Raw genomic sequence first — 23,793 nt, forward strand, 5'->3', positions numbered from 1 at the left:
CAGCCATTTAGCAATTGCAAACTGTAGTCTTTTAGTAATTTACAGTCTCATAAGGCAGCTATAGCTTATTCACCCACTTTTGTCTATGAATGTTAAATCTGTGGCTGACCCCATGCTGTGGGTTATAGTGTTGCCAGTATTTGTAGCTAGCTATAGATCAGTTTTCATCAGTAACCCAGCAGATCTAGAAATGAGTTGACTATTACAACAGCAAATTCAGAACACCCATAAATGCAAATATTGTTGCACTTTGCTAAGGATTTACGGTGGACTAGCTAATAGCTACTAGTACCCTGCTTTGTGCTTCACTGCATTCTTCTGCTTTTTGGTACGCTTTAAGACTGACAAAGTGTCACTAGGCTAAGGAGCATGCATACTAATAATTGTGATCTCATTTACGTTCAACACCACTACTACTTAGTACTACATGTTTCTGCCTTACAAATTTAGCTGATTAGAACATGGCTAAGAGGCATGATAGCTGCTACTCAACGCATATTGCAATCAGTCTTGATTTATTGGAAAAGTAAAACTTTGACGATACAAACTGAAATTCCATTATTTTCCACTGAAAAACTGCTAAAAACACTCAGATTTAGCTTTAGAGAGCCTAATTATCAATAATTTCCTGGGGGCATACCCCCAGACCCCCTACATTGGCATGCTCATTATTCCAAATATTTATATTATTTTATAGCTAATTTGTGACCAGATTTGTGAAAAGGGGTCTTCCACACACATCCAGAACTTGGAAGACCATAACTTACTCTGCAAGAAACATACAAACCTGAACCTTGTCCATTTATTCAGGACTGTTGGCACTCACTACTGAACAAATTTCAAGTCAATAATAGCATTTTCTGATCTTGAGTTATGAATTGTCAAAAATTTGGTAAATTTGATGTGTTTGGAAGACTCCTTTTTGCAAATCTGGTCACATTTGACCATGGATACTACATGAATCTTACCGCTAGGGCCTTGTGAGAAGGCTTGGTATCTTCTAATGTCTGTGTCCCTGTCAAGCTAAGCCCCCCCTTTCAAAAAACCCTAGATCCACCCCTGCATTGTCATCTTAACACCACATGTCTCAATGTGAATTATGATTGGTTGAATTCAGCTAAATACTTCATATCTTAACAGTTAATTTAATTCTCACCAGGACAACATACCCTTCAAAGTGATCTAGCAATGTTAATGTAGCTCTATTACAAGGGTACAAGTAGAGTAAAAGAGTGCATGAGTGCTCTATCAGAGTATAACAGGGGCGGATCCAGGGGGGAGGGGGGGCTTTGGGGGCTGAAGCCCCCCCTTCATATTTAGGCTTTACTTGATCAATATGCTGAGTATTATAATGAAATTTTGTCTTAGCATAATTATATGATCACTAATAATACAAATACTCATAAAACCACCTTATAAACATCTTTCCAAGGTATTATCAGTGGATTTATGCTAAAGTTTATGCAACAAGGACCTGGATCAGCAGTGGAGGTGTACAAGATCGAGATACTCTAATAGAGCAGTCAGCTAACTACTCTAATAGAACATTCACTGGAAACATGTAGTTGGTTCTGTTATGGAATTTTTCCAAATCTGCCTGCACCTATACATACAATGAAGTGCATTGGTCTGTTTAAAGGGCTTCATTCATCTACTTGTGTAGTTAATATGTATGACAATACTTAATTCAGGTACACAATTACCATTGAAAATAACATGCACATATTCAGTGTTGTGCAATTGTGAGAGGGGTGCATCATGTACTTGGTTGTCTGTACCTACCCAAACTTTTCCATTAGCAAAATGCTTCAGAGAGCCATACCTAGCTATAATCTAAAGGCAGTATATAAAATATCTACAGGCAGAAAATATTATGAATTTTTTGTGGAAATGTCTCCAAATTGCAGTATTTTAGCATCTATTTTTCAAAATTTTCCTGGGGAGGCATGCCTCCAGACCCCCCTAGTTCCAGCATGCTTTGCATGCTGGGAAGTGTGCTTTGCACACCTCTACCCAAGAGATTAGTACCTTGAGTTAGCCCCCCCTTTTATAAATCCTAGATCCGCCCCTGTATAATGAAGCTCTCAGTTCAGTGCCAGACTTCAGTCACAAATATTTGGTGAGGCAACTGCCTCACTTGCCTACATTGTAGCTATGCCGCTGTCTGTATTATAGATTAAGGTCAAGGGTTAAACATTTGTATGCAACTGTACATAGTTGTGATTGTATGCATTCTAATAGCACAGTTTATCTAACTCTTTAGTTCACTCCTTGATTTTATATTCAATGTAAACAAAGAGAGTGATAACAAAGACTTGAACATATCCTAGCTAATAAAGTAGTGTAAATTAATGTTTCCTAGGAAATATATAACTCCTATGACAACACAAAAACACTTACAGTATACAACAGTAGTTTCTATAATATTATAGTTCCATGGTTTATACTTCAAACGGTACCATCATCTGGAAGAGCTGTGTCTTCCTCAAAGGCTTCTTCCTTAAGGTACAGTGGGTTGGCAACAGCTTTAAGACAAATATTAGTAATTATGAATTGTAATAGTAAATGACTTACTAGATGGATCTTTGCTCATGGGATTCTCAAAGCCATCAATTGTAACTGCATCATTTGACGACTGGAAGTGTACCTTATCACTTGCCTTAGGACGTCTAATAGGGAGATATCCATAGCTATTGTACATCATAAATGCACCAACAAAAGTTTACCTCTTAGCCACAATAATTACTCCAATGGTTAAGACAATTACTGCTATCAACGTAATGAGGATCACAGGAATAAGAATGCCAATTATAATAATATTCCTATCATCACCACCAGACTGACTACTGGGTGGATCTATATTTGTATAATTCACACATGATTTGTATATAGCTATTAAATGTGCTCTTCAAGTCTCCTTACCAACAATTATAGTGCAGTCTTGTAAGTTACCAACCCACTGGGCTCTACCAATAGATGCATATTCACACTTAGAGGTCTGTGTGGTGTTATCAGGACAGGTATAGATGATGGTGGTGTTTATAGTGAAGGCTCCATCTGGTGGTTCAGTCATCACTATAGTTGAGCTAGCTCCTCTTACTGATGGTGCAGTGTCACATATTTGAGCTAATGGGAATATGTCATATAAAATACTAGCATTGACAGGTATCTGTCCTACACACAAGACCATGTTACACACTTTCTGTTCCAAAATTCTTAATGTAGTAAGAAACTACATGTATGCACCATTTATGATAGATCATACCATGCATGTTAATTTAAGCTATTCCTGCAAAGGTTTAATAAAATTATGTGGGCAAGGTTAATTAAGTAACAGAACTGCATGTAAACTAAGGCTAAGGTAACTGTATCTATACTAGTAGTGCCTATCCTATCATTCCTATCATGCAGGTTTCAGCTCCCCCTACCCCCCACTGACATTATCCTTACAGTATAAAGGATAAAAGTGTAAATTTGTATGAAAAATATTGAAGTCACCACTAAACAAGCTAGGGTTAGAGAAAATTAACAAAATGTACACACTGTTAAAACTGATGTGTTACGGTAGCACCTTAAAGTGTTAATTATGACTGCTTCAGTCAAAAATAGCTCCCCTAAGTATAACCATAGCACTTCAGTTTCAACAGCACAGGTGCTTACTGGCTGGCTATATTTTATACTCTTGCAAGTAGAAAAGGCTGTGTTAACATCAAGAAGAATACAAAGTTGTGTAGAAAGGTAGTTACCCTAATAGAATATACTGGACAAACACAGACAAACAAATGCACATCTCATTTATGCTGTATACTTTCCAAAGTTCTTTATGCTGCAAAGCAACCTGCATACCAGGATACAACTTGCTTAAACATACCATATGATGAATGCCATGCCATCAGCTAGATTCAAGCCACCACCATGCACCCAACTGTTTCTATTGCATTACGTCAACAGTAAAACCATAGCCTTCAAAACACTGTACACACATGAATGAAAGCAAATACGTAGAAGCTTGTAATAATAATCTTAAGGTAACTAGATTATGAGTGATTTATTAATTATGCTGACACAAGCAAAGACAGGTGAACAAGCATCATGGTCAATATTTTAAAAGTGCATCACAAAAAGAAGAAAATGTTGTAATCAGTGGTAACCTAACCCAGGAAAGCAGTTCATTGCACTAAAGCCAAAGCTGTTTGTATGTGGTGACAAGAACATAGCTCACTCAACTTGTGAGTGAGTTTTACTCTACATCCTTCCATAGATGACCAACAACATATACATTGAGTAGCCACTAACCAGATGATGAGTGCTAACTTGACCACAAAAAACATTTTTATCTGTACAGCAATTGGGAAGACAATTGTTTGACCCCAAAGAATGTATAGTAGATAGAGACAGACATACAGACTGACATTTTCCCACTATGTACAAACAGATCAACTTACGGATGCAAGTAAATGGATCAGCAGTCCAGCTGGTTGATTCTACCGGACATTCTCTCTTGTTGTGACTATTGAGTGGCAGATATCCATAAAAACAAGTTAGTGCAGCGGTAGCTTTTGTACCAGATGATGTACCATAACTGATATAGCCTCCTAATGGTTCTGATAGTGTACCACAGCTGCTCAGATCTGTATGCACAACATTATGTAATTATGTAGCAATACAATAATGTAGTTTTTTAAAAGCATAAAGACAGATTTACCTAGCCACTGAACATTGGCTGAATAGCCAACAGAACATGTTTGTGCTAGTTGATTGCGATATACAGTGTAGTGACACTGGTTAAGGTCATTCTCGTGTTCACCACATCTCATCTGTGTGGCCCAATAACCAGTAGTACTCACTCCAAATACATCACCTAATGGCACTTGCTGGGTAGGGCTAAATCCGAGGTATTTATTTGCACACAACTAATGTACTATTAATGTTTCATAGGTCTGCACAGATCTGAGCCCAGACATCATCGACTCTGATTTCAACCCTTCCTGATCCAATGTTTCTTCCGCCAAGTAGTCGTATTCCTTGAATTGGTAGTTCTGTTTGCTCTCCTGTAGGAATATGCTCAATTTAATTGAAGATATTTGTGATGTCAGATACTCACCACTACACACTACTGCAACATCTTCACTGTGGAGACAATCATTATCTCCATAGCCAGGATGAAGACATGCACTCAGCCATCTTTCATCTCCCACACACTGTACTTCATCCAGCCAAATTGGCTGATCATTAGTACCAACTGGGAATTCCATAGGGTTGGCAATTCTTGAGATTCTACCCTGGTTGAGTTGGCTACATACAACTTGGCCATCAAGCTTGTCAAAATTTTCATTACACACTGTTCCCCATCTTCCATTAAAAAATATTTCCACACAACCAGAGCTATCAGTGCCATCACTTAATCGTATAGGATAGATAGCTATATCAAATATGAAAAATAACAACATATATTATAAAAATCATTTCTACTCACAAAAACAAATAACTCCATCATCTTCAGTATGGTCAGATGCACACAGGTGTGGTGTATTATGGTTGAAGTAAGGACAGCCAAACAGTGCTGTTTCATACCCAGTACAGCTAACATTGCCAGTAACAATTGATTGTTCTCGATCAGCAACACCAAATAAGTTATTTGTCATCCTTCCAGTGGTGAAGTTGGCTACTCCAGTGTAGCCTAGTCGTCTGCAAACAACATCAGCTTCAGTGAGTGACCAGCCATCATCACATATGGTACTCCAAGAACCATCAATGTTAACTTCAACATGACCAACTCCAGGAGTTCCTCCAGTTATTCTAACACTTGAAACTCCACTAGCTGAAAATATATTGTGCGTTGTAGTTTAATCTACTATTACTAACATTGTGGTGCAAACATTCTGGTACTCACCAACACATTTCACTCCAGCATCCTCACTATGATCACAATCATTATCACCAGAAATAAACATGCATTGACCCAGGCTTCCTTCAACTCCAGTACATTGGACTTCATCAAAATGCACATGTACAGTTTGCTCAGCTAGAAATTAATATCCAGAATCACAAAAGTTAAAACAAACTATCTTTTCAATTCTCACCTCTTCCATAGATTGAGTTCATGGTGATTCATTATTTGCGTGATTCTCAGAAGATTACATACACTATATTGCATTCCTGAGGAAGGATGAACTGTTTATAAGAAGTGATTGCTCTAAGAGTCACTTGGACATTTATTATATTAATCAAATCCCATGTCCATTAGGTTTGTTAAAATCAATGACCCATGCATGTGGATGCTTCCCATCCCTTCACAGTTATGGAATTACTTGTGACATTAATGATCAAACTATATTACAACCTCGTCATAATTGAATCTATGCTAGTAACAACAACTCTTATGGTTGCGCCAAAGGAGCCACAACAACCGGGATCTGTGATTTTCTCTGCATTCAACTAGTGTTGTTTTAGTAACTAAAACTAAAATGTATGTTTTTCTGATATGTCAAAAGACTAAAACTAAACTTAAATTGCCTCAATTTTTACGTGGAAACTTATAATAAAACTAAAAATATTATTTAATGTTTACAAATACTGAAACTAAAACTAAAAGTACTTTGCTATATTGTAGTAACACATGTAGCTAATTATTCACTATACACATACTATCTGCCAGTGTATATAGAAGTATTTTGCTATAAAGATATTTATAATCATCACAAGGTTTAATGCTAATAAAGTTACTACTGCGATGTTGTCAAGCAGGACGTAGCTAACTTAAACTATCACAGAATGTAATAATAAGAGCTCTTTTAAAATTACTGAAATCATGTGTAATGTATTATACTTGTTCTTTGTGAAAAAATCATGTAGATAAGCTGCTGCATTCATTATTGCATAAACCAAACATGGTGGGTTGCATCAAATTATTGAAGGGTAGCATGCACTGACTGCTAAATCAGTTTTCATATTTACTACAATTGTTTGGGCACTTGTTACTACTAATCATTTTGATTTTGGTACCTTAGTATATTCTGTTGATCTTGTGCTTACAATGTCTATCTTGGCACCTTAATTATCACATTGCATGTGTATCTTGTATTTTCAGAAACATTTAGAATATGTTTTGCTTTTTGCTGCAACAAGCAAGCAAACTTATTATGCTTTTAAATTTGCAGGTGTGTAATTTTTATCAGCCAATAGTCAATACCGTGACAATAACACACACACTGTTTGCCATGTGGCACTTGTCCACCACTGTCTATAGTGATGGTGGTTGTTTTGGCAGGGTTCCACCGTTCTCCAATATTTGACGCCACAAGAATTCAGTTCTAACGTCATCCTACCAATCCTAATGAAACCCAGCACCATAGGCGGCGGAAAGGGGGGGGCTAGGAGGCTGAAGCCCCCCCTCAGAATGATATCACACCGAAATTATCCTTCTTGGAGTGGGGCTGAAAACCGTGATAAAGATCGAGATACTCTAATAGAGCAGTCACTCTAATAAAGCAATGAGTATGTAGCGAGCTATGTAAGGATTTTTATGTAGTTTATCAGCTATAAATGCGTAGCTGGTGAGGTGGAAAGCTATTGTGAGTTGGTTTTTTTTTTTCCCGGGGTGCCTGCACCCCTTGCCACCACCCCCAGCACCAGATGGTAAAAGTGCTGGACAAAAAGACTGTAAAAAAATCAATGAGACGGCAACACTTGGCCTTCCGAAATAGCAAGGTCAAGTGCTCCAATAGTCACAGGGCTGCCACGGTGTGACCTTGCTCCACGCAAGCATGTCACTGCTGACCTGAGCAAAGAGAAGCTGGTGGAACATCTAATTGTGAGTTGGTTGTGACCTTTTTTTTTTTGGTCTCACCTTACCAAACCAGAGATAAGTCTGGGTCAGCCCAGCCCCCCTCATATCAACTACTTCCTCCGCCCCTGCCCTGCACTATCACACCTCAAGCTAAGGCCACTCCAAATAAATTCTCTGTTTCCCGTCCTGGACTCAAGCATATTTTCATGCGGGTGGGCGGTCCATTTCCATTATTTCATTTTAAGATTGGCAGCTTTTCAAGCCATTATTTTCCTGGCACAACCATAAAAAGCAGCATTAAAGCATGCTTAAGCTTGATCTTTCCTTTTTAAGTTGCAAAAATAACACACGCGTTAAATGTGGGCCAACTTGATAGCTGGCACTGCTGACACCGTTCCGAGATGGCTTTTACTGAGCCTGTCAGTATGCAAGAATAACCGGAAAATAATGGAAGAATACGGAATAATGGAAGTTTTAGAGCTGACAGTAACCAAATGCGGGCAGTGGACGGGAAACAGAGAATTTATTTGGAGTGGCCTAATCTTTGAGTTGGAGGCATCTCATGGAATGGGGCAAAAGTCTGTCCCATGAGACTCGCATGTGGGTGCATAACCTCCCCCAGCCTGACATGTATTTATAATTTAGCTTATGATTTTTGTGTTTTATTAGTATTTGCACTGCTTATATATTCACAATAATATACACATATTTTGAATCTAGTCTCCCAGATCTAGGGGTGGGCTTTGGGTGGGGACAGACTTTTTCCAACTTTCCATGTGGCCATCTGTGCACTCTTTTCTGACGCATGATTTAGAGAGTTATCCTTATAATGCTCACCATTTCCTGCCTATGCTTTGCATTGTGGAACCATTTACCCTATTGCATCTACCTGGTCATCAACTACAAGCTGTCAGTAAGTAACATTATTGCATACCTCCAAACATTAACCTTGTTTAAACTCCATTTAAATATATCATTGCAACTAACATTTAAACTGACTTATGTATTTGCATCTAAATCCAAAAGCCATGTGGGTATACGTGCAGCAGTGATATTTTTGGCTAGAAAAGACCAAAAGATCATATTTAGGACTATGGTATTAGTTTTAAATGGTAAACTGTAACTAAAACTGAACTCTTAAAATCTAAGATCTACAACTATAACTAAAATGTATTGAAGATGGTAACTAAAAATATAAAAATTTAACATCTAAAATATATTAATGGTGGTAACTAAAACTTTAACTAAAACTTTTTTCTATCTACAGCTATAACTAAAACTAAGTCAAATGCCTTACTAAAACAACACTACATTCAACTTGTACTTAAACATCAAGTATCATCTGAAACACTCTCAGAAAAATTCACTGGCAATTATTACACCATTCACTATACCATCAATCATCAATAGTAAAGAAAGTGGATCCCTAGCTCAGCTTAAATGTTCACAAACTAACACTGATACAAAATAAATATGAGGTAACCAGACTTCCACATACACAAAATCAAACTGCTGCACTAATAGACTCCCTTACCTTTTCTTCAGAACTGGTGAATCTTGGTTATTTGTGGAGGAACATTTCTCATGCAGGCCCTGTGAAACCATGAGTATAGTTTATGTCCCATTCAATGGCCTTGTATATATAGGAATTGTAGTTCTGAGGGAGCTCAAGCTAGACTAGACAGTCTTTCTTCTTCAGTTGGAAGTGCATGATTTAAGTACAATCAGGATCCATGGGGACTCCAAATTTAACCTCTGGCTTTCATTTGTCTTCTTAATCCATGTTATACTCCCATATGAAGCCCATCCCACCTCCCCTATTCCTACACATGCTACCAGAATGAAAAAAAAAAATCTGCCCAAAACAGGCAGAAATCTTACAGTATACACCAACAGAGTGATAGCTAATTATAATAAACAGATAATACTTGGTGTGAATATATTCGCATAGCTTTAGTCCTTAATTTCCCAATATCTTTTATATCTAAAATCGAACAGTTACACTCTTCGCTTCAAAATCTCATAACTCTTGTATACTAGCAGCTATCATCACAAAATTTTAGCAGCACTTCTCTACATAAAAGTAGTATCGATAGGATGGTATCTAAATAGATCTATGATGTAATCACTAATCATGAGCGGGTAGATCAACATGTACATTACAATTTAATAGGTGTACAGTCTGTTTATTTGCAACTTTACTGGGTAACTACACCATTTAGTTACAAGTAGAAAAAAATTCAGGGAAAAAGATTACCGTATGATGGTTTTACAATGAAAATAGTGTCACGTGGGAAAATACTAGAACATATGTGGATGACTTGCTTTAAAGGATCTTTATGCTGTCTAAAAAAATATTTAAAGTCAAAAAATGTATGGCAAAATCTATTTGTGGGAGACCAAGGGTTAGACACTGAGAAGTACAATCACCGTATCTACCAACAATGCTTTGTGCATTCAGGTTTTCATTAAATTCAGTTACAAACATATTTAATCCACTAATCCCATGTAATAGTGAGTTCTGCATAAATACATACAATTAAAGATGACAATAGCATTTACAATTGAATACTTTCACAATCTGTTCTGACTGGTTTACGAGGCTTGCTACTGCGCCAGGTAAGAAAATAAGGTCTGACGAACAACCGTTCTATTCCTTCCAATGGTTGTTTGCTTGTTTCAGGAAGAAGAAAAATTACAAAGAACGTTAGAATAAGTGCTATTGTCCCATACACCACTAGTGCATTAGGTGTCCCTAACAAGTCAAACACTGTCAAGAATGTTAAGTTGATCAGTAAGTTTGTAATCCAGTTAAATAGTGAAGACAATGATGCACACTGACCTCTTGCCCACATGGGGTAAATCTCAGAGTTGATTATCCATGGTAGTGAAATTAAACCTGATGCAAAGCTAGCAACATACATTAACAATGCCACTAATGACATTATTGCAAACTTGCTCTCAGGACAATGGTCATAATACCATTTGCTATCATTTACCAATCTGTATCCAACTTCATAATCTTCAAGTATTATACATTTGGTTCCATTTGCTCTAAACTTAGAATGGTCTTCACTACCCTCACTACATGTTCCATTGGAATAATCATAACCAACTTTAACAGTACAAAATCCACAATTAGAGTTAGCTACACAAGTTCCACACTTGTCGTAGTCACACTTCCCACCTTCAAACAAAGGTGTGGCTGAAAGACTACTCTTGTTCTCCAAGTAAAATGAAGTTGCCAGTATATACAGAAATATAAAAGTACCAGTACTGGATGCAATGAATAGTTTTCGTCTACCAACTCTCTCTACTAGCAAGGCACCAGCTATCTTCGTAAGGAGATTAGCAAAGGATGGCACTACTGAAAACCAAACAGCATCTCGTACACTAAATCCAGCCATTCTTAGGATTGTAGAACTATATGACGTAACTGCTGTAGGTCCACTCATTGCAGAAAGCACTTGAAGACTACAGCCTAAGAATACTGCATACAATACTTCTTTACTATGGAAAATCCGTCTGATAGATTGTATCATACCTGTATAAAGAACACATGCAAGTCTCTAATATAAACCGGCTATTTGTTGTGCTCTATAACAGCTACACATGTTACTATCAAGTTATTACACATGATCAAGATTGCATTTGTAAATGAACATGCACAGATATAGGTAGTCCCATGTAGCCAGACCACTTTTCTTCCTTTTGTGTGTGGGTGGGAGAAAAGGGTCTGGCAAACATAGAAATCATAGCATAGTACCGTTGTTCTGGCAGTTGACAGGTTCTGGGGGATTCTATTGTGTGGCTTCTGATTGGAAGAAAGGACTTTTGATTGGTGTAGAACACATTGATCCCATAGAAGTGTAAACATGAAGAAGTGAGTTAAGGGCTTGTGTTTGTATGGGATTGATGTCATCCATACCAATTGGAAGCCGTGCAATAGAATCCCCAGAATCTGTTGACTTCCAGAGCAAAAGTTCTATGCTACAGTATGTTCATCCGACTCTTTTTTCCCAACCACATACAAAAGGAAAAAGTAGTCTGGCTATGTGAAACTAACACATAGGTACCGGTGCAAACAGGCACTGTTCTGGGGTATCACCAGTTTCCAGAAACTAGTCAGTATTTTTTAAGATTGAAAGTTCACGAGTACCATTGATATAGTCTAATAGAACAATCTAAAGTTCTCTGAAGCCAAAATCAATTAATTTTATTACCTACTAACATTGGTACTTGCCCTAAAACAATGTTTTTGGAAGCATAAAAATATCATCAACAAAATTATGGTATATTAATGATTGTTGTATTAGGGTGACTGCTCTATTAGAGTATCTTGAGTTTCTACCAAATGAATACCACCTAGGAAACTTTTATGCACTATGCCATATGCTAGGTTGATTTAACAGTTGGTTGGGTAGCTATTACAGTGGAATCTCAGTTATCCAGACCCCTTTTATCCGGATTCTCAGTTAACCGAACTATGGAAACGGCTGCTCTATTAGACTAGTAACTGTTCTATTAGGGTAGTTGATATTTTCTTTATGCTATTATAATGCTATTTATACAGTTTCAGAGATACAGACTTTTCAGACTTATGAACCATCCCTGGTCCCAAGGGGTCCAGATAACTGAGGTTCCACTATATAACTGAACATTTGCCTGACTGCTGTATTAGTGTGACTGTTCTATTAGAGTATCTTGATCTTGATGTAAAAGACACACTCTATTATATTACAAGTAATGATTTGCTCAGTGCACCAATATACTCATTACTTATTGAGCTTGCTGGCTACTCTTACTGAGGTTTTGAGCCTACAGGGAATATTTACACTGTTGTTGTACATTTTTTTGTATGTGTGGATAAGGTAGATATGGAGCAACTATGAGGCCCTCTTGGGATACATTACAAAGTAGGACACAGGGAAAAATGCCCCAGTTGCCCTTCCTGTTAGCAGCCCTGGTTGTCCCCCTAGTTCCTGTATTACAGCTGCAATATAGTGTGAGAACATGTGGGTGTACATGCACCCATCAATTTTGATCATTAATTACTAACATGATGTAATCAACAAAGCTTCAAAGCTTTGGTGGCTTTCTTGCAAGAAGTTTCGGAGGTTAAAACTTTTCATTCAAGCCCTAATGTGAATGTGTGCGTGTACGCAAGTCAAATGCAATACACACCTAATTTCCTTTTACGGTTATCTTCATAGTCTGTAATAATTTCATTTAATTCCTTTTCAACATACTCACTACTGCGTATCTTCTTCATCACACTGCGAGCTTTCTCTGCCTTCCCATGATACACCAGCCATCGTGGAGTTTCAAAGAGAAAACACAGAGCTGCAATCATGCAAAGTGAAGGTAACAGCGTGAAGCTGAACATCAACCTAAGAAAGCAAAAAGAACTGACATATCAATGAGTTAAATTAAAGCACAGAGGGCTCTTAGAACTGAAAGTATTCCAGTTACCAAACAAATATAATCACACATATACAGTATGTATTTCTACAACTATTACAATGGTGCAAAACATTTTAGTGTGTCGTGTGGCCCAACAAGCTGGACACCATACCAGTGTGATATTAACAGGAAGACAACACAGATATGTAGCACTGCCATCGTAATCTGAATGAAACAATTTTGATGGTGGAGTTGCTTGCCTGGTAACAGAGTACACACATCAAATTCAAAGGAAATGGCTCCAGCCATTTCTGAGATACAAGCAACCAAAATTTTTGGATTTTTCTTTGTCTTTTTTTTCTTCTTTTTTCGCACACTTCACAAAAGTTCCTACATATAAAACACAAACACATCATGCAACCGAGTTGAAATTTGGTCTTCATAGGGTCATGTCTACAAGGTATACCGCATCAAACAATAAGTTGAAAACCAGCTTGTAGATAGATTAACCATCACTTAGCCTTTGGTGGTTTTAAAGAAAGCCTGTAGACATGACACCAAATGTGTGTAACAATTATGTGATCAAACTTCATCTTCATAACAAAACCATTAATTGTCAAACCTACCAGGCAAACCACTTAGGGTATGTAGATCAATTAATCGTTATAGAAAAGTCTTTCAGTGGTTGAAAAATGAAAAGCATTGAGTATGAAAGCCAACTATATGTGATTGTTGTTGGATTAAGCTAGCTATAATATCTGTACAGAAATCTTGCACAGCTGATTGAATCAGTGAGCAGTTGTATACCTAATAGATACAGTTGATCACAAAAGTATGTGACAACTGGTTGAAAATGCTTGAAGAAACAATCAGTGTTATCATTAAAGCACACCAAAAGAAACGGGAGGGCACAATCGATTATACAGAACACTGCGGCTACAAAGAAGGATTGGAATATTTCAGATTGTGGTACAGTCATTTCTAGATGTGCTGGATGTTCAGAGCTGCCACTATACCCTTATTAACCAGAATCCATGCACAAGTTGGTCCCAGGATTTATTGTAACAAAGCTATCAGCAACATATATGGAAAATTTATATATCCATACACATGCATGCTATTACTATAATGTCTGTTGCTATTCGGTCATCACCCGCTCATCTTAATCATGTGTTTGTACCATGTTTGTATGAATCAACACATGAATATCTAATTTATAGATGTTACAAGTAGGTAACAGCCAGCTAGTAGACATTGAATTAATGCAGAATTCTCAGCTTAATGGCGGGCTAGATAGAGACATATTGACTATTGTCTCTTCAATATGGCATATATAGTCCTCATGTTCAGTCTCCTGTTCAGAATTGCTGTGTGTAGACATGTACTTTGGTGGTTTATGGCTAACACAACATTTAGTAATCGTTCAGTATTACTGGAGAAGTTGTGGTATTGCATTGGTTTTATAATTGTAGCACAAAATTTTCTGCACAGCATATATTCATGCATTTTCTCCACAATTTTTCCCTGTTGTAGATTTGTCTACTTGCAGCTATAGCTAACTATCAGCATGAGTTGATTTAATTGCAGACAATTACTTGGCTGTGGCCAACAATGAATAGCAGCTATGATGTCTTTTGTTACCGGTCTGGTATTATCTGTTACCAAGGTAAAGTCTGATCATTGCACTCAGCATCAGTGACTGCTAGCTCTTACTGTACAGACTCAACAAGCAGCCTACACAAGTATCTACTGGATACCATGATTTACTACATAGATACTGCAGACATGCAAAAGTTGACTTTCTAACAGATATTACTATCTAATCCAAAACAACCAAGCTGTAAAAAAAGTGTGCGGCCCTCAGAAAGGCTATGGTGAAAAAAGATGTAAAATCCAAGGTGGCGGCCAAGAAATGGCTGTGATGGTAGGTTAATGGTAAAAATTTTAATAACGACAATTCAGGTGAATTTTTGTGCCGCTTCACAAAATTTACCTGAATTGTCATTATTAAAATTTTTACCATTAACCTACCATCACAGCCATTTCTTGGCCGCCACCTTGGATTTCACATCTTTTTTCACCATAGCCTTTCTGAGGGCCGCACACTTTTTTTACAGCTTGGCTGTTTTGGATTAGATTTCATTTCTTTTTGTATTTGTATATCCCAAAGCCGGCCTATGGCCAGCTTTGGGAATTTTTTAACCTATGTTTTTTTCTTTACTACAGGAAGAAGAAAAGATGAAGTAGATGCACTTTAAATATTTTATCAGTAAATGTACAAATTATATATATGTGACCGGATTTGCGAAAAGGGGTCTTCCACACACATCCAATTTACGAATTTTGGCAGTTCATAATGTCAGATAGGAAAATAGCATTGCCTTGAAATTTGGACAGTGATGAGTAACAACATAGGTTAATGCATGAACAAAATTTCAGGTTAGTATCTTCTTTGAGCACAAAGGTATGGTCATTCAAGTTCATAGAATTGGATGTGTGTGGAAGACCCTTTTTCGTAAATCCGGTCACATATAATACATATGTGACCGGATTTGCGAAAAGGGGCCTTCCACACATCCAATTTGCCAACTTTGACAATTGATAACTTCAGATTGGAAAGAGCTATTGCCTTGAAATTTGGGCAGTGGTGATTTCTTTGCAGCTGAACTCTCTACATGATGGTTTCTTTTTAGCTGAACTCTCTACAAGGTAATTTCTTCTAGCTGATCTCTCTACAGGGTGATTTGTTTGTATAGCTGAACTATCTACAAGGTAACTTCTTCTAGCTGATCCCTCTACAGGGTGATTTGTTTGTAGCTGAATTCTGTACAGGTGATTTGTTTGCAGCTGAGCTCTTTACGGTTTCTTTGTAGCTGAACTCTCTACAAAGTAACTTCTTCTAACTGATCTTTCTACAGGGTGATTTGTTTGTAGCTGAACTATCTACAAGGTAATTTCTTCTAGCTGATCTCTCTACAGGGTGATTTGTTTGTAGCTGAATTCTGTACAGGTGATTTGTTTGCAGCTGAGCTCTTTACAGAATGGTTTCTTTGTAGCTGAACTCTCTACAAGGTAACCTTTCTAGCTGATGTCTCTACAAGGTGACTAGTTTGTAGCTGAACTCTCTACATGGTGGTTTCTTTTTGTAACTGAACTTTCTACAAGGTGACTTCTTCTAGCTGATCTTTCAATAGGGTGATTTGTTTGTAGCTTCACTCTCTACAAGGTAACTTCTTCTAGCTGATCTCTCTACAGGGAGATTTGTTTGTAGCTGAACTCTCTACAGGTGATTTGTTTGTAGCTGAATTCTGTACAGGTGATTTGTTTGCAGCTGAGCTCTTTACAGAATGGTTTCTTTGTAGCTGAACTCTCTACAAGGTAACTTTTCTAGCTGATGTCTCTACAAGGTGACTAGTTTGTAGCTGAACTCTCTACATGGTGGTTTCTTTTTGTAACTGAACTTTCTACAAGGTGACTTCTTCTAGCTGATCTTTCAATAGGGTGATTTGTTTGTAGCTTCACTCTCTACAAGGTAACTTCTTCTAGCTGATCTCTCTACAGGGAGATTTGTTTGTAGCTGAACTCTCTACAGGTGATTTGTTTGTAGCTGAATTCTGTACAGGTGATTTGTTTGCAGCTGAGCTCTTTACAGAATGGTTTCTTTGTAGCTGAACTCTCTAAAAGGTAACTTCTTCTAACTGATCTTTCTACAGGGTGATCTGTTTGTAGCTGAACTATCTACATGGTAATATCTTCTAGCTGATCTCTCTACAGGGTGATTTGTTTGGAGCTAAATTCTGTACAGGTGATCTGTTTGCAGCTGAGCTCTTTACAGAATGGTTTCTTTGTAGCTGAACTCTCTACAAGGTAATTTCTTCTAGCTGATCTCTCTACAGGGAGATTTGTTTGTAGCTGAACTCTCTACAAGGTAACTTTTCTAGCTGATGTCTCTACAAGGTGGCTAGTTTGTAGCTGAACTCTCTACATGGTGGTTTCTTTGTAACTGAAATTTCTACAAGGTGACTTCTTCTAGCTGACCTTTCAATAGGATGATTTGTTTGTAGCTTCACTCTCTACAAGGTAACTTCTTCTAGCTGATCTCTCTACAGGGAGATTTGTTTGAAGCTGAACTTTCTAAATGATGGTTTCTTTGTAGCTGAACTCTCTACAAGGTAATTTCTTCTAGCTGATCTCTCTACAGAGAGATTTGTTTGCAGCTGAACTATCTACAAGGTAACTTCTTCTAGCTGATCTCTCTACAGGGAGATTTGTTTGTAGCTGAACTCTCTACAGGTGATTTGTTTGAAGTTGAACTTTCTAAATGATGGTTTCTTTGTAGCTGAACTCTCTACAAGGTAATTTCTTCTAGCTGATCTCTCTACAGGGAGATTTGTTTGTAGCTGAACTATCTACAAGGTAACTTCTTCTAGCTGATCTCTCTACAGGGTGATTTGTTCATAGCTGAATTCTGTACAGGTGATTTGTTTGCAGCTGAGCTCTTTACAAAATGGTTTCTTTGTAGCTGAACTCTCTACAAGGTAACTTCTTCTAACTGATCTTTCTACAGGGCAATTTGTTTGTGGCAGAATTTTATACAGGGTGATTTCTTTGCAGCTGAACTCTCTACATGGTGGTTTCTTTGTAGCTGAGCTCTCTACAAAGTAACTTCTTCTAGCTGATCTCTCTACAGGGTGATTTGTTTGTAGCTGAACGATCTACAAGGTAACTTCTTCTAGCTGATCTCTCTACAGGGTGGTTTCTTTGTAGTTGAACTCTCTACAAGATAACTTCTTAGACTAGCTGATCTCTCTACAGGGTGATTTGTTTGTAGCTGAACGATCTACAAGGTAACTTCTTCTAGCTGATCTCTCTACAGGGTGGTTTCTTTGTAGCTGAACTCTCTAAAAGGTAACTTCTTCTAACTGATCTTTCTACAGGGCAATTTGTTTGTGGCTGCATTTTCTACATGGTGATTTCTTTGCAGCTGAACTCTCTATACATGGTCGTTTCTTTGTAGCTGAACTCTCTACAAGGTAATTTCTTCTAGCTGATCTCTCTACAGGGAGATCTGTTTGTAGCTGAACTATCTACAAGGTAACTTCTTCTAACTGATCTTTCTACAGGGCAATTTGCTTGTGGCAGAATTTTATACAGGGTGATTTCTTTGCAGCTGAACTCTCTACGTGGTGGTTTCTTTGTAGCTGAACTCTCACCAAAGTAATTTCTTCTAGCTGATCTCTCTACAGGGTGATTTGTTTGTAGCTGAACTCTCTACAAGGTAACTTCTTCTAGCTGATGTCTCTACAAAGTCACTAGTTTGTAGCTGAGCTCTCTACATGGTGGTTTCTTTGTAACTGAACTCTCTACAAGGTGACCTCTTCTAGCTGATCTTTCTACACGGTGATTTGTTTGAAGCTGAACTCTCTACAAGGTAACTTCTTCTAGCTGATCTCTCTACAGGGAGATTTGTTTGTAGCTGAACTCTCTACATGATGGTTTCTTTGTAGCTGAACTCTCTACAAAGTAACTTCTTCTAGCTAATATCTCTACAGAGAGATTTTGTTTGTAGCTGAACTCTCTACATGATGGTTTCTTTGTAGCTGAACTCTCTGCAAGGTAACTTCTTCTATTAATCTCTCCACAGGACGATTTGTTTGTAGCTGAACTCTCTACATGGTGGTTTCTTTGTAGCTGAACTCTATACAAGGTGATTTTTTCTAGCTGAACTATCCATTTCCATAGTTGCATGAACTCCCTACAAGGTAACTTCTTCTAGCTGATCTCTCTACAGGGTGACTTGTGTGTAGCTGATCTCTATACAGGTTTCTTGTTTCTAGCTGATCTCTTGAATTCTCTTCAGGGTGACTGCTCTATTAGGATGACTGCTCTATTAGAGTATCTCGATCTCGCACTTGCTGCACCAAGTTGGATTTCGTGTTATAACTCCGTGGCTTTAAGTCTGATTCTTCTACACCATTGATGAGCCTTTCTAAGATGATTACTCCATCTGTACAACGATTTTCAAAGCATTACCCGAAGCGGTTTATCTGGTAGGCGTGGCAAGCAGTCGTTATTTTTATTAGCTAATCTCGATTGCGTAATTGTTACACACTGCTGGTTTTTTCGTTGTATCTTCCTGTTTTTTAGCTCGATTTCTTTCAAACCACAAAAGGTTTGAGATTCAATAGTTAACCTATTCACCCACCGATTTTCAGCTTCTTCCCATACGCGGTTTACCCTGTAGGCGTGACAACATATTGGTGTTAATTTTCGTGAATAATCGCTCATAACTCTTTGCCTGTTTATCGTATTCCAGCCAAAGTTGGTACCGAGATGCGCCTTTATATCCCCCTTCTGTGTGCCAAATTGCAAGGCAATCGGATATGGCGTTCGAGTTTTATAGCAATTTTTGTAAGTGTGCGACAAGAAAAAGAAAAATAAGAAGAAGAAGAAGAAAAAAAAAACGAAGAAACTGAGCCAATTTTTGAAGTCGCATATCTCGGGAACGCGCGAAGCGATTTTGCTCAAATTTGGAATGTGGAGTGCTGCAGTTGGGGGGAATGTCCACAGCAAAAATCGTCTTGTTTCATCAAGGAAGCACAGAGCTACGGAGGTGCGAAAATTGCGTTTTCTTTCTTCCTGTCAATATACTCACGGGTGTTACGCGCCGGCTTCTTGGGCCGCACGACACACTACCGTGTGTCTTGATAATTGCACAGCACTCTGTATGCTTTGTCTTGTAGCACTGTGGGTTACTACTGTTTCACACTGGCCAAGGGTCCAGTTCCCAAGTAAAGTTGCTTTTCTTTCTTTTCACAAGTCTTTTTTTTTCTTCTTTTTCGTAAAAACGTTTTGGCAACCACCTTTTTAGCTTTATTCTCATAGCTTTTTCAACATTTATTGTAGTGTCCATACTGAAAACCTTTTATGTCCAGCCAATACTAATAAATATTGGTATTGGTATCGGTAATTTTGTAACTAATAGTATATATCGGTTATCGGTATATTGGTAAACTTCCGTATCGGTGCACCTCTACAAATCAATCTTATTGTCCCTAACTGTATAAATGTGACCGGATCTGTAAAAACAGGACATAATCAATTCCTGTTTATTAAATACTTATAACCTACTTAGCCAAGTGTACCCACTGGCAGAGTTTCAGCCAAACACTCTGGGAGTTACAGCCCTACAAAGTAGCAACAACAGAAAAATCAATTTGTACAGCAAGAATAGGGAAAATAAATTACAGGTGCTTACAAAAATGGTTGTAACTTGCCAACAGATTGAGATACAGAGCTGCAATTTTCACCATCGTGTTCGCCATGAACAGGGAAATCAATAACTGGGTAAGTGTTTCCTTTACTCACCCTTCTTCACTGCATACAAAGGCAAAATTCGTGATGAAAAATCGATTGTGTACAATCGCTTCAACGTGACGTAAACAAATGCTCATAACTTACATATCCTTGGGTCTACTGCAACTAAACAAAGATTTTCCAACTCGGCTTGAGCAGGCGAATAAGATGACATCAAGGTTTTTATTGTTAGTCCCTTTCTGCACTAAGAAAGAGGTATTCAAAAAATTTACAGAATTTTTTTCAATAATACGCAAGTATTTCACCCAATGTATTCAACGCTTTATACTGTAAATTTAGGCTTGTGCGATTGTCCTGTATCACAGATCCGGTCACAAATGTTTACCAGATTCACACCAACGTTTTGCATAATTATGTGTAGTCCACATACCAAGTTTGAATGAAATTCTTTTAAATTGTTTTTTCTCTTCATGATTGTGCACTGTTTAAGCAAAAACAATGTAAATGCATGCCTGGGATTAAAAGGCAAATTCTAATAGGGACCCTGTGTCACATTTGGAGCAGAGAGATACGTACGTGCATTTTCACTTATAATCTGTATGTCTCTTTTAATAACACACTGCTAGCCTTTCATAAGTCACACAACACACTACCATGTATCTTGATACAAGCACACTGCAGTCTCTAGGAAGTATAGTTCTCTTGAAGAACTAAAGTCATAATTCTCACATAGTTATATAAGAGTTTGAAGTGTGTACAGTATTTCAAATCAAGGGCATACAATGGAGTGGGATGAAAACTTTATTTAGGGTTTTCTTGTTCAGCAATAGCTAGCTATAGTCGTCCGAACAAATGGAACAATCAAATAGTTTAATTAATACAGCAATCAGGCAATATTGATTACTAGAACATTGTATAGTATTCCAGGTCCAGCTAATAGAACCTCTTTTAAATGCATACAACCACTGAAGCCACACATCACACTAACCTCCATCCTATAGTATAAGCATGTTCAGAATTTATAGAGAAGAGTCCAACAGCAATGGAACCAATCAGAATTCCTCCACCAGTATGTAAATAGCTTGCCAGTCCTAATTTACCCCTAATGTGACTAGGTGACATCTCAGATACATAAACTGGTCCAGTAACTGAGTACAATCCTACATTAATAAGTAAGCAATACAGTGTAATGTGTGTGAAAATATAAAACTGAAATTGTTAATTCATAACACTGCATGACAACATATATACGTGTGTACAAAATGCCCTCCAAAAAGGAATTTTGTAATTCTGAACCATTGCAATACTAAATACTTCCATGCCAATATAGCTACATGTCTCCTAACCATTACTCTACATGTTTCCTTAATATAACCAAGAAATGTAGATCATTACAAATACAAACCCACATACTGTAGTACCAAGAAATTCTGAACTGAAGTTACAATGAGAAAAGCATGCATTGATATGGCAGGCTATTTTCAATTTTAAAATTCCAGAATAACTATTAATTGTCATAATTCACTTTACCGAATTTCCAGAACTCCAATAACTGGTAATAAATTTAAACCGATTATTGACTTCCAAATGTTCCATTCAAAAACACACAAACGTTGAATAGCATGAAAGACTAATCAAACCAATTGCTGTAATTCAGTGATGGCTGGTACCTTAGCAATACATTTTGTTGCTGTAGTCACCCACTTTAATCAATAGTAATTACAAGTAATTAAAAACTACAATTACATGAACGTATGACCTTAGTAAAGGGACATTTGCTGTTTAAAGTGTGCCTTAATAGTAGAATTTATTTATACCAATTGCCCACCTATCAATAATTATTTATGACTACGTAACCAGTTTACAGGGGGAAGCAAGAATCACTGGTATTGAATAGCCATCTACCAGGGGGTAGGACAAGATCACGTGTACTATGAAGCGCTAAGAAAAACATATTATCATTAAATGTAGTCATACTACCAGTTAATAGTAATGAATTGTACAAAAACTATTATAATGCAATCACTGTGTTACTGTTGATGTGAAATTGTGACTGTCATACATTGTCACTACTGAAAGTCTAATTACTCCATAACGGCAGTATTTTTCCGATAGTGAGTCACACCATAGCAAACAACAAACTAAGTAGAGATAAAATATGTATCAAGCCCTGTCATACCCCTAACTTACTCTATTTTGTACAGAGACTATTCAGCTCACGTGAAATATTGTCAGTACTTGTGCAATATCATTACATATGCACGTGGGCTTGTCCTACCCCTCTCCCCCACTATCTACCACACTAACAAATTCACGATGAAATATTTCACAAGAACAACATCAATTCAGGAAACTTATAAATTTCCTCTTGAATAACAACCCACTATATACAGTTGAATGCTACAGCAAACATTCTCAGTTTCCACTATTAATGACTAAAATTATAACAAGTGCATGAATGCTTGCTAAAACTGTAGCTACCACCAGACAATACAATGAGTACAGCATTACTAGCATATCTTGACTAGTAGAGTGTTAGGCCAATACATGTCATCAGATTTATTGGCTTAAATTACGACCACTAAATATGAATTGTACACAAGACATCAGTACCAGGCTACCAGCTACCAATAGATTACGGAATTTTATTTTCAGCAAACAGAAGAAGTAATGTCTGCAGAGACATGCCCATCAATTTTAAATATATGCTAAAAAAGTATACACTAGTTACATCAAGTCAGACACATCACAAACTGAGCAACACTGACTTACCAGTAGCCATTCCAACAGTGATTCGTCCAATAACTAGGAACAGTTTGAAGAAGGACAACCCCAAGATGACGGATCCCATGCCATGCAGTACAGCAGACATCATCAACACTTTCCACCTTCCAAACTTGTCATTCAATACTCCAGCTGTGATCGCACCTACAGCAGCTCCAGCGATAGCACCACTAACAATAATCTCGTGCCACAGTACGCTCAAGTGGAAATGATCATCAACAAACAACATTGCTCCAGCAATCACTGATACGTTGTACCCCCACAGGAAACTTCCCAGTGCAGAAGTGGCCACAACTCCGTTGAGGTATTTTCTAGGATGTTTGGATCGCTCCGTTGAAGCTACATTTTCACTGAGGTCTTCTCGGTTTAACAATAATGTCGTGTCATCATCTCCGCTATATTCTTCTACAGAATGGGTGCTGGAGAGTTGAAGGTCGTCCTCCAGGGCGTTCATAGTAATGTTGAATCCCACAATCGTAAGCTAATTTACTAAGGTCCAT

The 23,793-nt window shown here is 37.6% G+C and overlaps 3 protein-coding genes across 3 annotated transcripts; all 3 read right to left on the reverse strand.

Annotated features, from left to right (window-relative positions):
• Positions 1-2,189: 2,189 nt before the first annotated feature.
• Positions 2,190-4,833, reverse strand: LOC136254393 (uncharacterized). Its single transcript, XM_066047090.1, has 6 exons — positions 4,706-4,833; positions 4,446-4,631; positions 2,923-3,126; positions 2,727-2,856; positions 2,575-2,669; positions 2,190-2,525 (listed from the first exon to the last, which is right to left on the reverse strand). Exons 1-6 carry the CDS (start codon positions 4,815-4,817, stop codon positions 2,449-2,451), a joined length of 804 nt encoding a protein of 267 aa, XP_065903162.1. The 5' UTR covers positions 4,818-4,833; the 3' UTR covers positions 2,190-2,448.
• Positions 4,834-4,919: 86 nt separating this feature from the next.
• Positions 4,920-7,330, reverse strand: LOC136254391 (CD5 antigen-like). Its single transcript, XM_066047087.1, has 5 exons — positions 6,084-7,330; positions 5,894-6,025; positions 5,477-5,821; positions 5,105-5,422; positions 4,920-5,051 (listed from the first exon to the last, which is right to left on the reverse strand). The coding sequence occupies exons 1-5, from the start codon at positions 6,103-6,105 to the stop codon at positions 4,933-4,935; spliced, it is 936 nt and encodes a 311-aa protein (XP_065903159.1). The 5' UTR covers positions 6,106-7,330; the 3' UTR covers positions 4,920-4,932.
• A 2,948-nt stretch (positions 7,331-10,278) lies between these two features.
• LOC136254372 (proton myo-inositol cotransporter-like) lies at positions 10,279-23,782 on the reverse strand. Its single transcript, XM_066047047.1, has 4 exons — positions 23,282-23,782; positions 21,498-21,669; positions 12,974-13,179; positions 10,279-11,333 (listed from the first exon to the last, which is right to left on the reverse strand). The coding sequence occupies exons 1-4, from the start codon at positions 23,745-23,747 to the stop codon at positions 10,348-10,350; spliced, it is 1,830 nt and encodes a 609-aa protein (XP_065903119.1). The 5' UTR covers positions 23,748-23,782; the 3' UTR covers positions 10,279-10,347.
• Positions 23,783-23,793: the final 11 nt, after the last annotated feature.

This window comes from Dysidea avara, chromosome 4, assembly GCF_963678975.1.
Source record: "Dysidea avara chromosome 4, odDysAvar1.4, whole genome shotgun sequence".
Classification (NCBI taxonomy): Eukaryota; Metazoa; Porifera; class Demospongiae; order Dictyoceratida; family Dysideidae; genus Dysidea; species Dysidea avara.

What these genes read in the sequence shown, in the direction of transcription:
- LOC136254393 (XM_066047090.1), bottom strand. Translation starts at nt 4,817, where the DNA reads ATGAGATGTGGTGAACACGAGAATGACCTTAACCAGTGTCACTACACT. An exon ending in TGATCCATTTACTTGCATCC is followed by an intron (nt 3,127 to 4,445) that starts GTAAGTTGATCT and finishes TATTCCCATTAG; the next exon opens with CTCAAATATGTGACACTGCA. An exon ending in CATGAGCAAAGATCCATCTA is followed by an intron (nt 2,526 to 2,574) that starts GTAAGTCATTTA and finishes TTTGTCTTAAAG; the next exon opens with CTGTTGCCAACCCACTGTAC.
- LOC136254391 (XM_066047087.1), bottom strand. Translation starts at nt 6,105, where the DNA reads ATGAACTCAATCTATGGAAGAG. An exon ending in GAACTCAATCTATGGAAGAG is followed by an intron (nt 6,026 to 6,083) that starts GTGAGAATTGAA and finishes ATTAATTTCTAG; the next exon opens with CTGAGCAAACTGTACATGTG. An exon ending in TGTTGCAGTAGTGTGTAGTG is followed by an intron (nt 5,052 to 5,104) that starts GTGAGTATCTGA and finishes ATATTCCTACAG; the next exon opens with GAGAGCAAACAGAACTACCA.
- LOC136254372 (XM_066047047.1), bottom strand. Translation starts at nt 23,747, where the DNA reads ATGAACGCCCTGGAGGACGACCTTCAACTCTCCAGCACCCATTCTGTA. An exon ending in CACTGTTGGAATGGCTACTG is followed by an intron (nt 21,670 to 23,281) that starts GTAAGTCAGTGT and finishes TTATTAATGTAG; the next exon opens with GATTGTACTCAGTTACTGGA. An exon ending in GCTTATACTATAGGATGGAG is followed by an intron (nt 13,180 to 21,497) that starts GTTAGTGTGATG and finishes TTGCTTTCTTAG; the next exon opens with GTTGATGTTCAGCTTCACGC.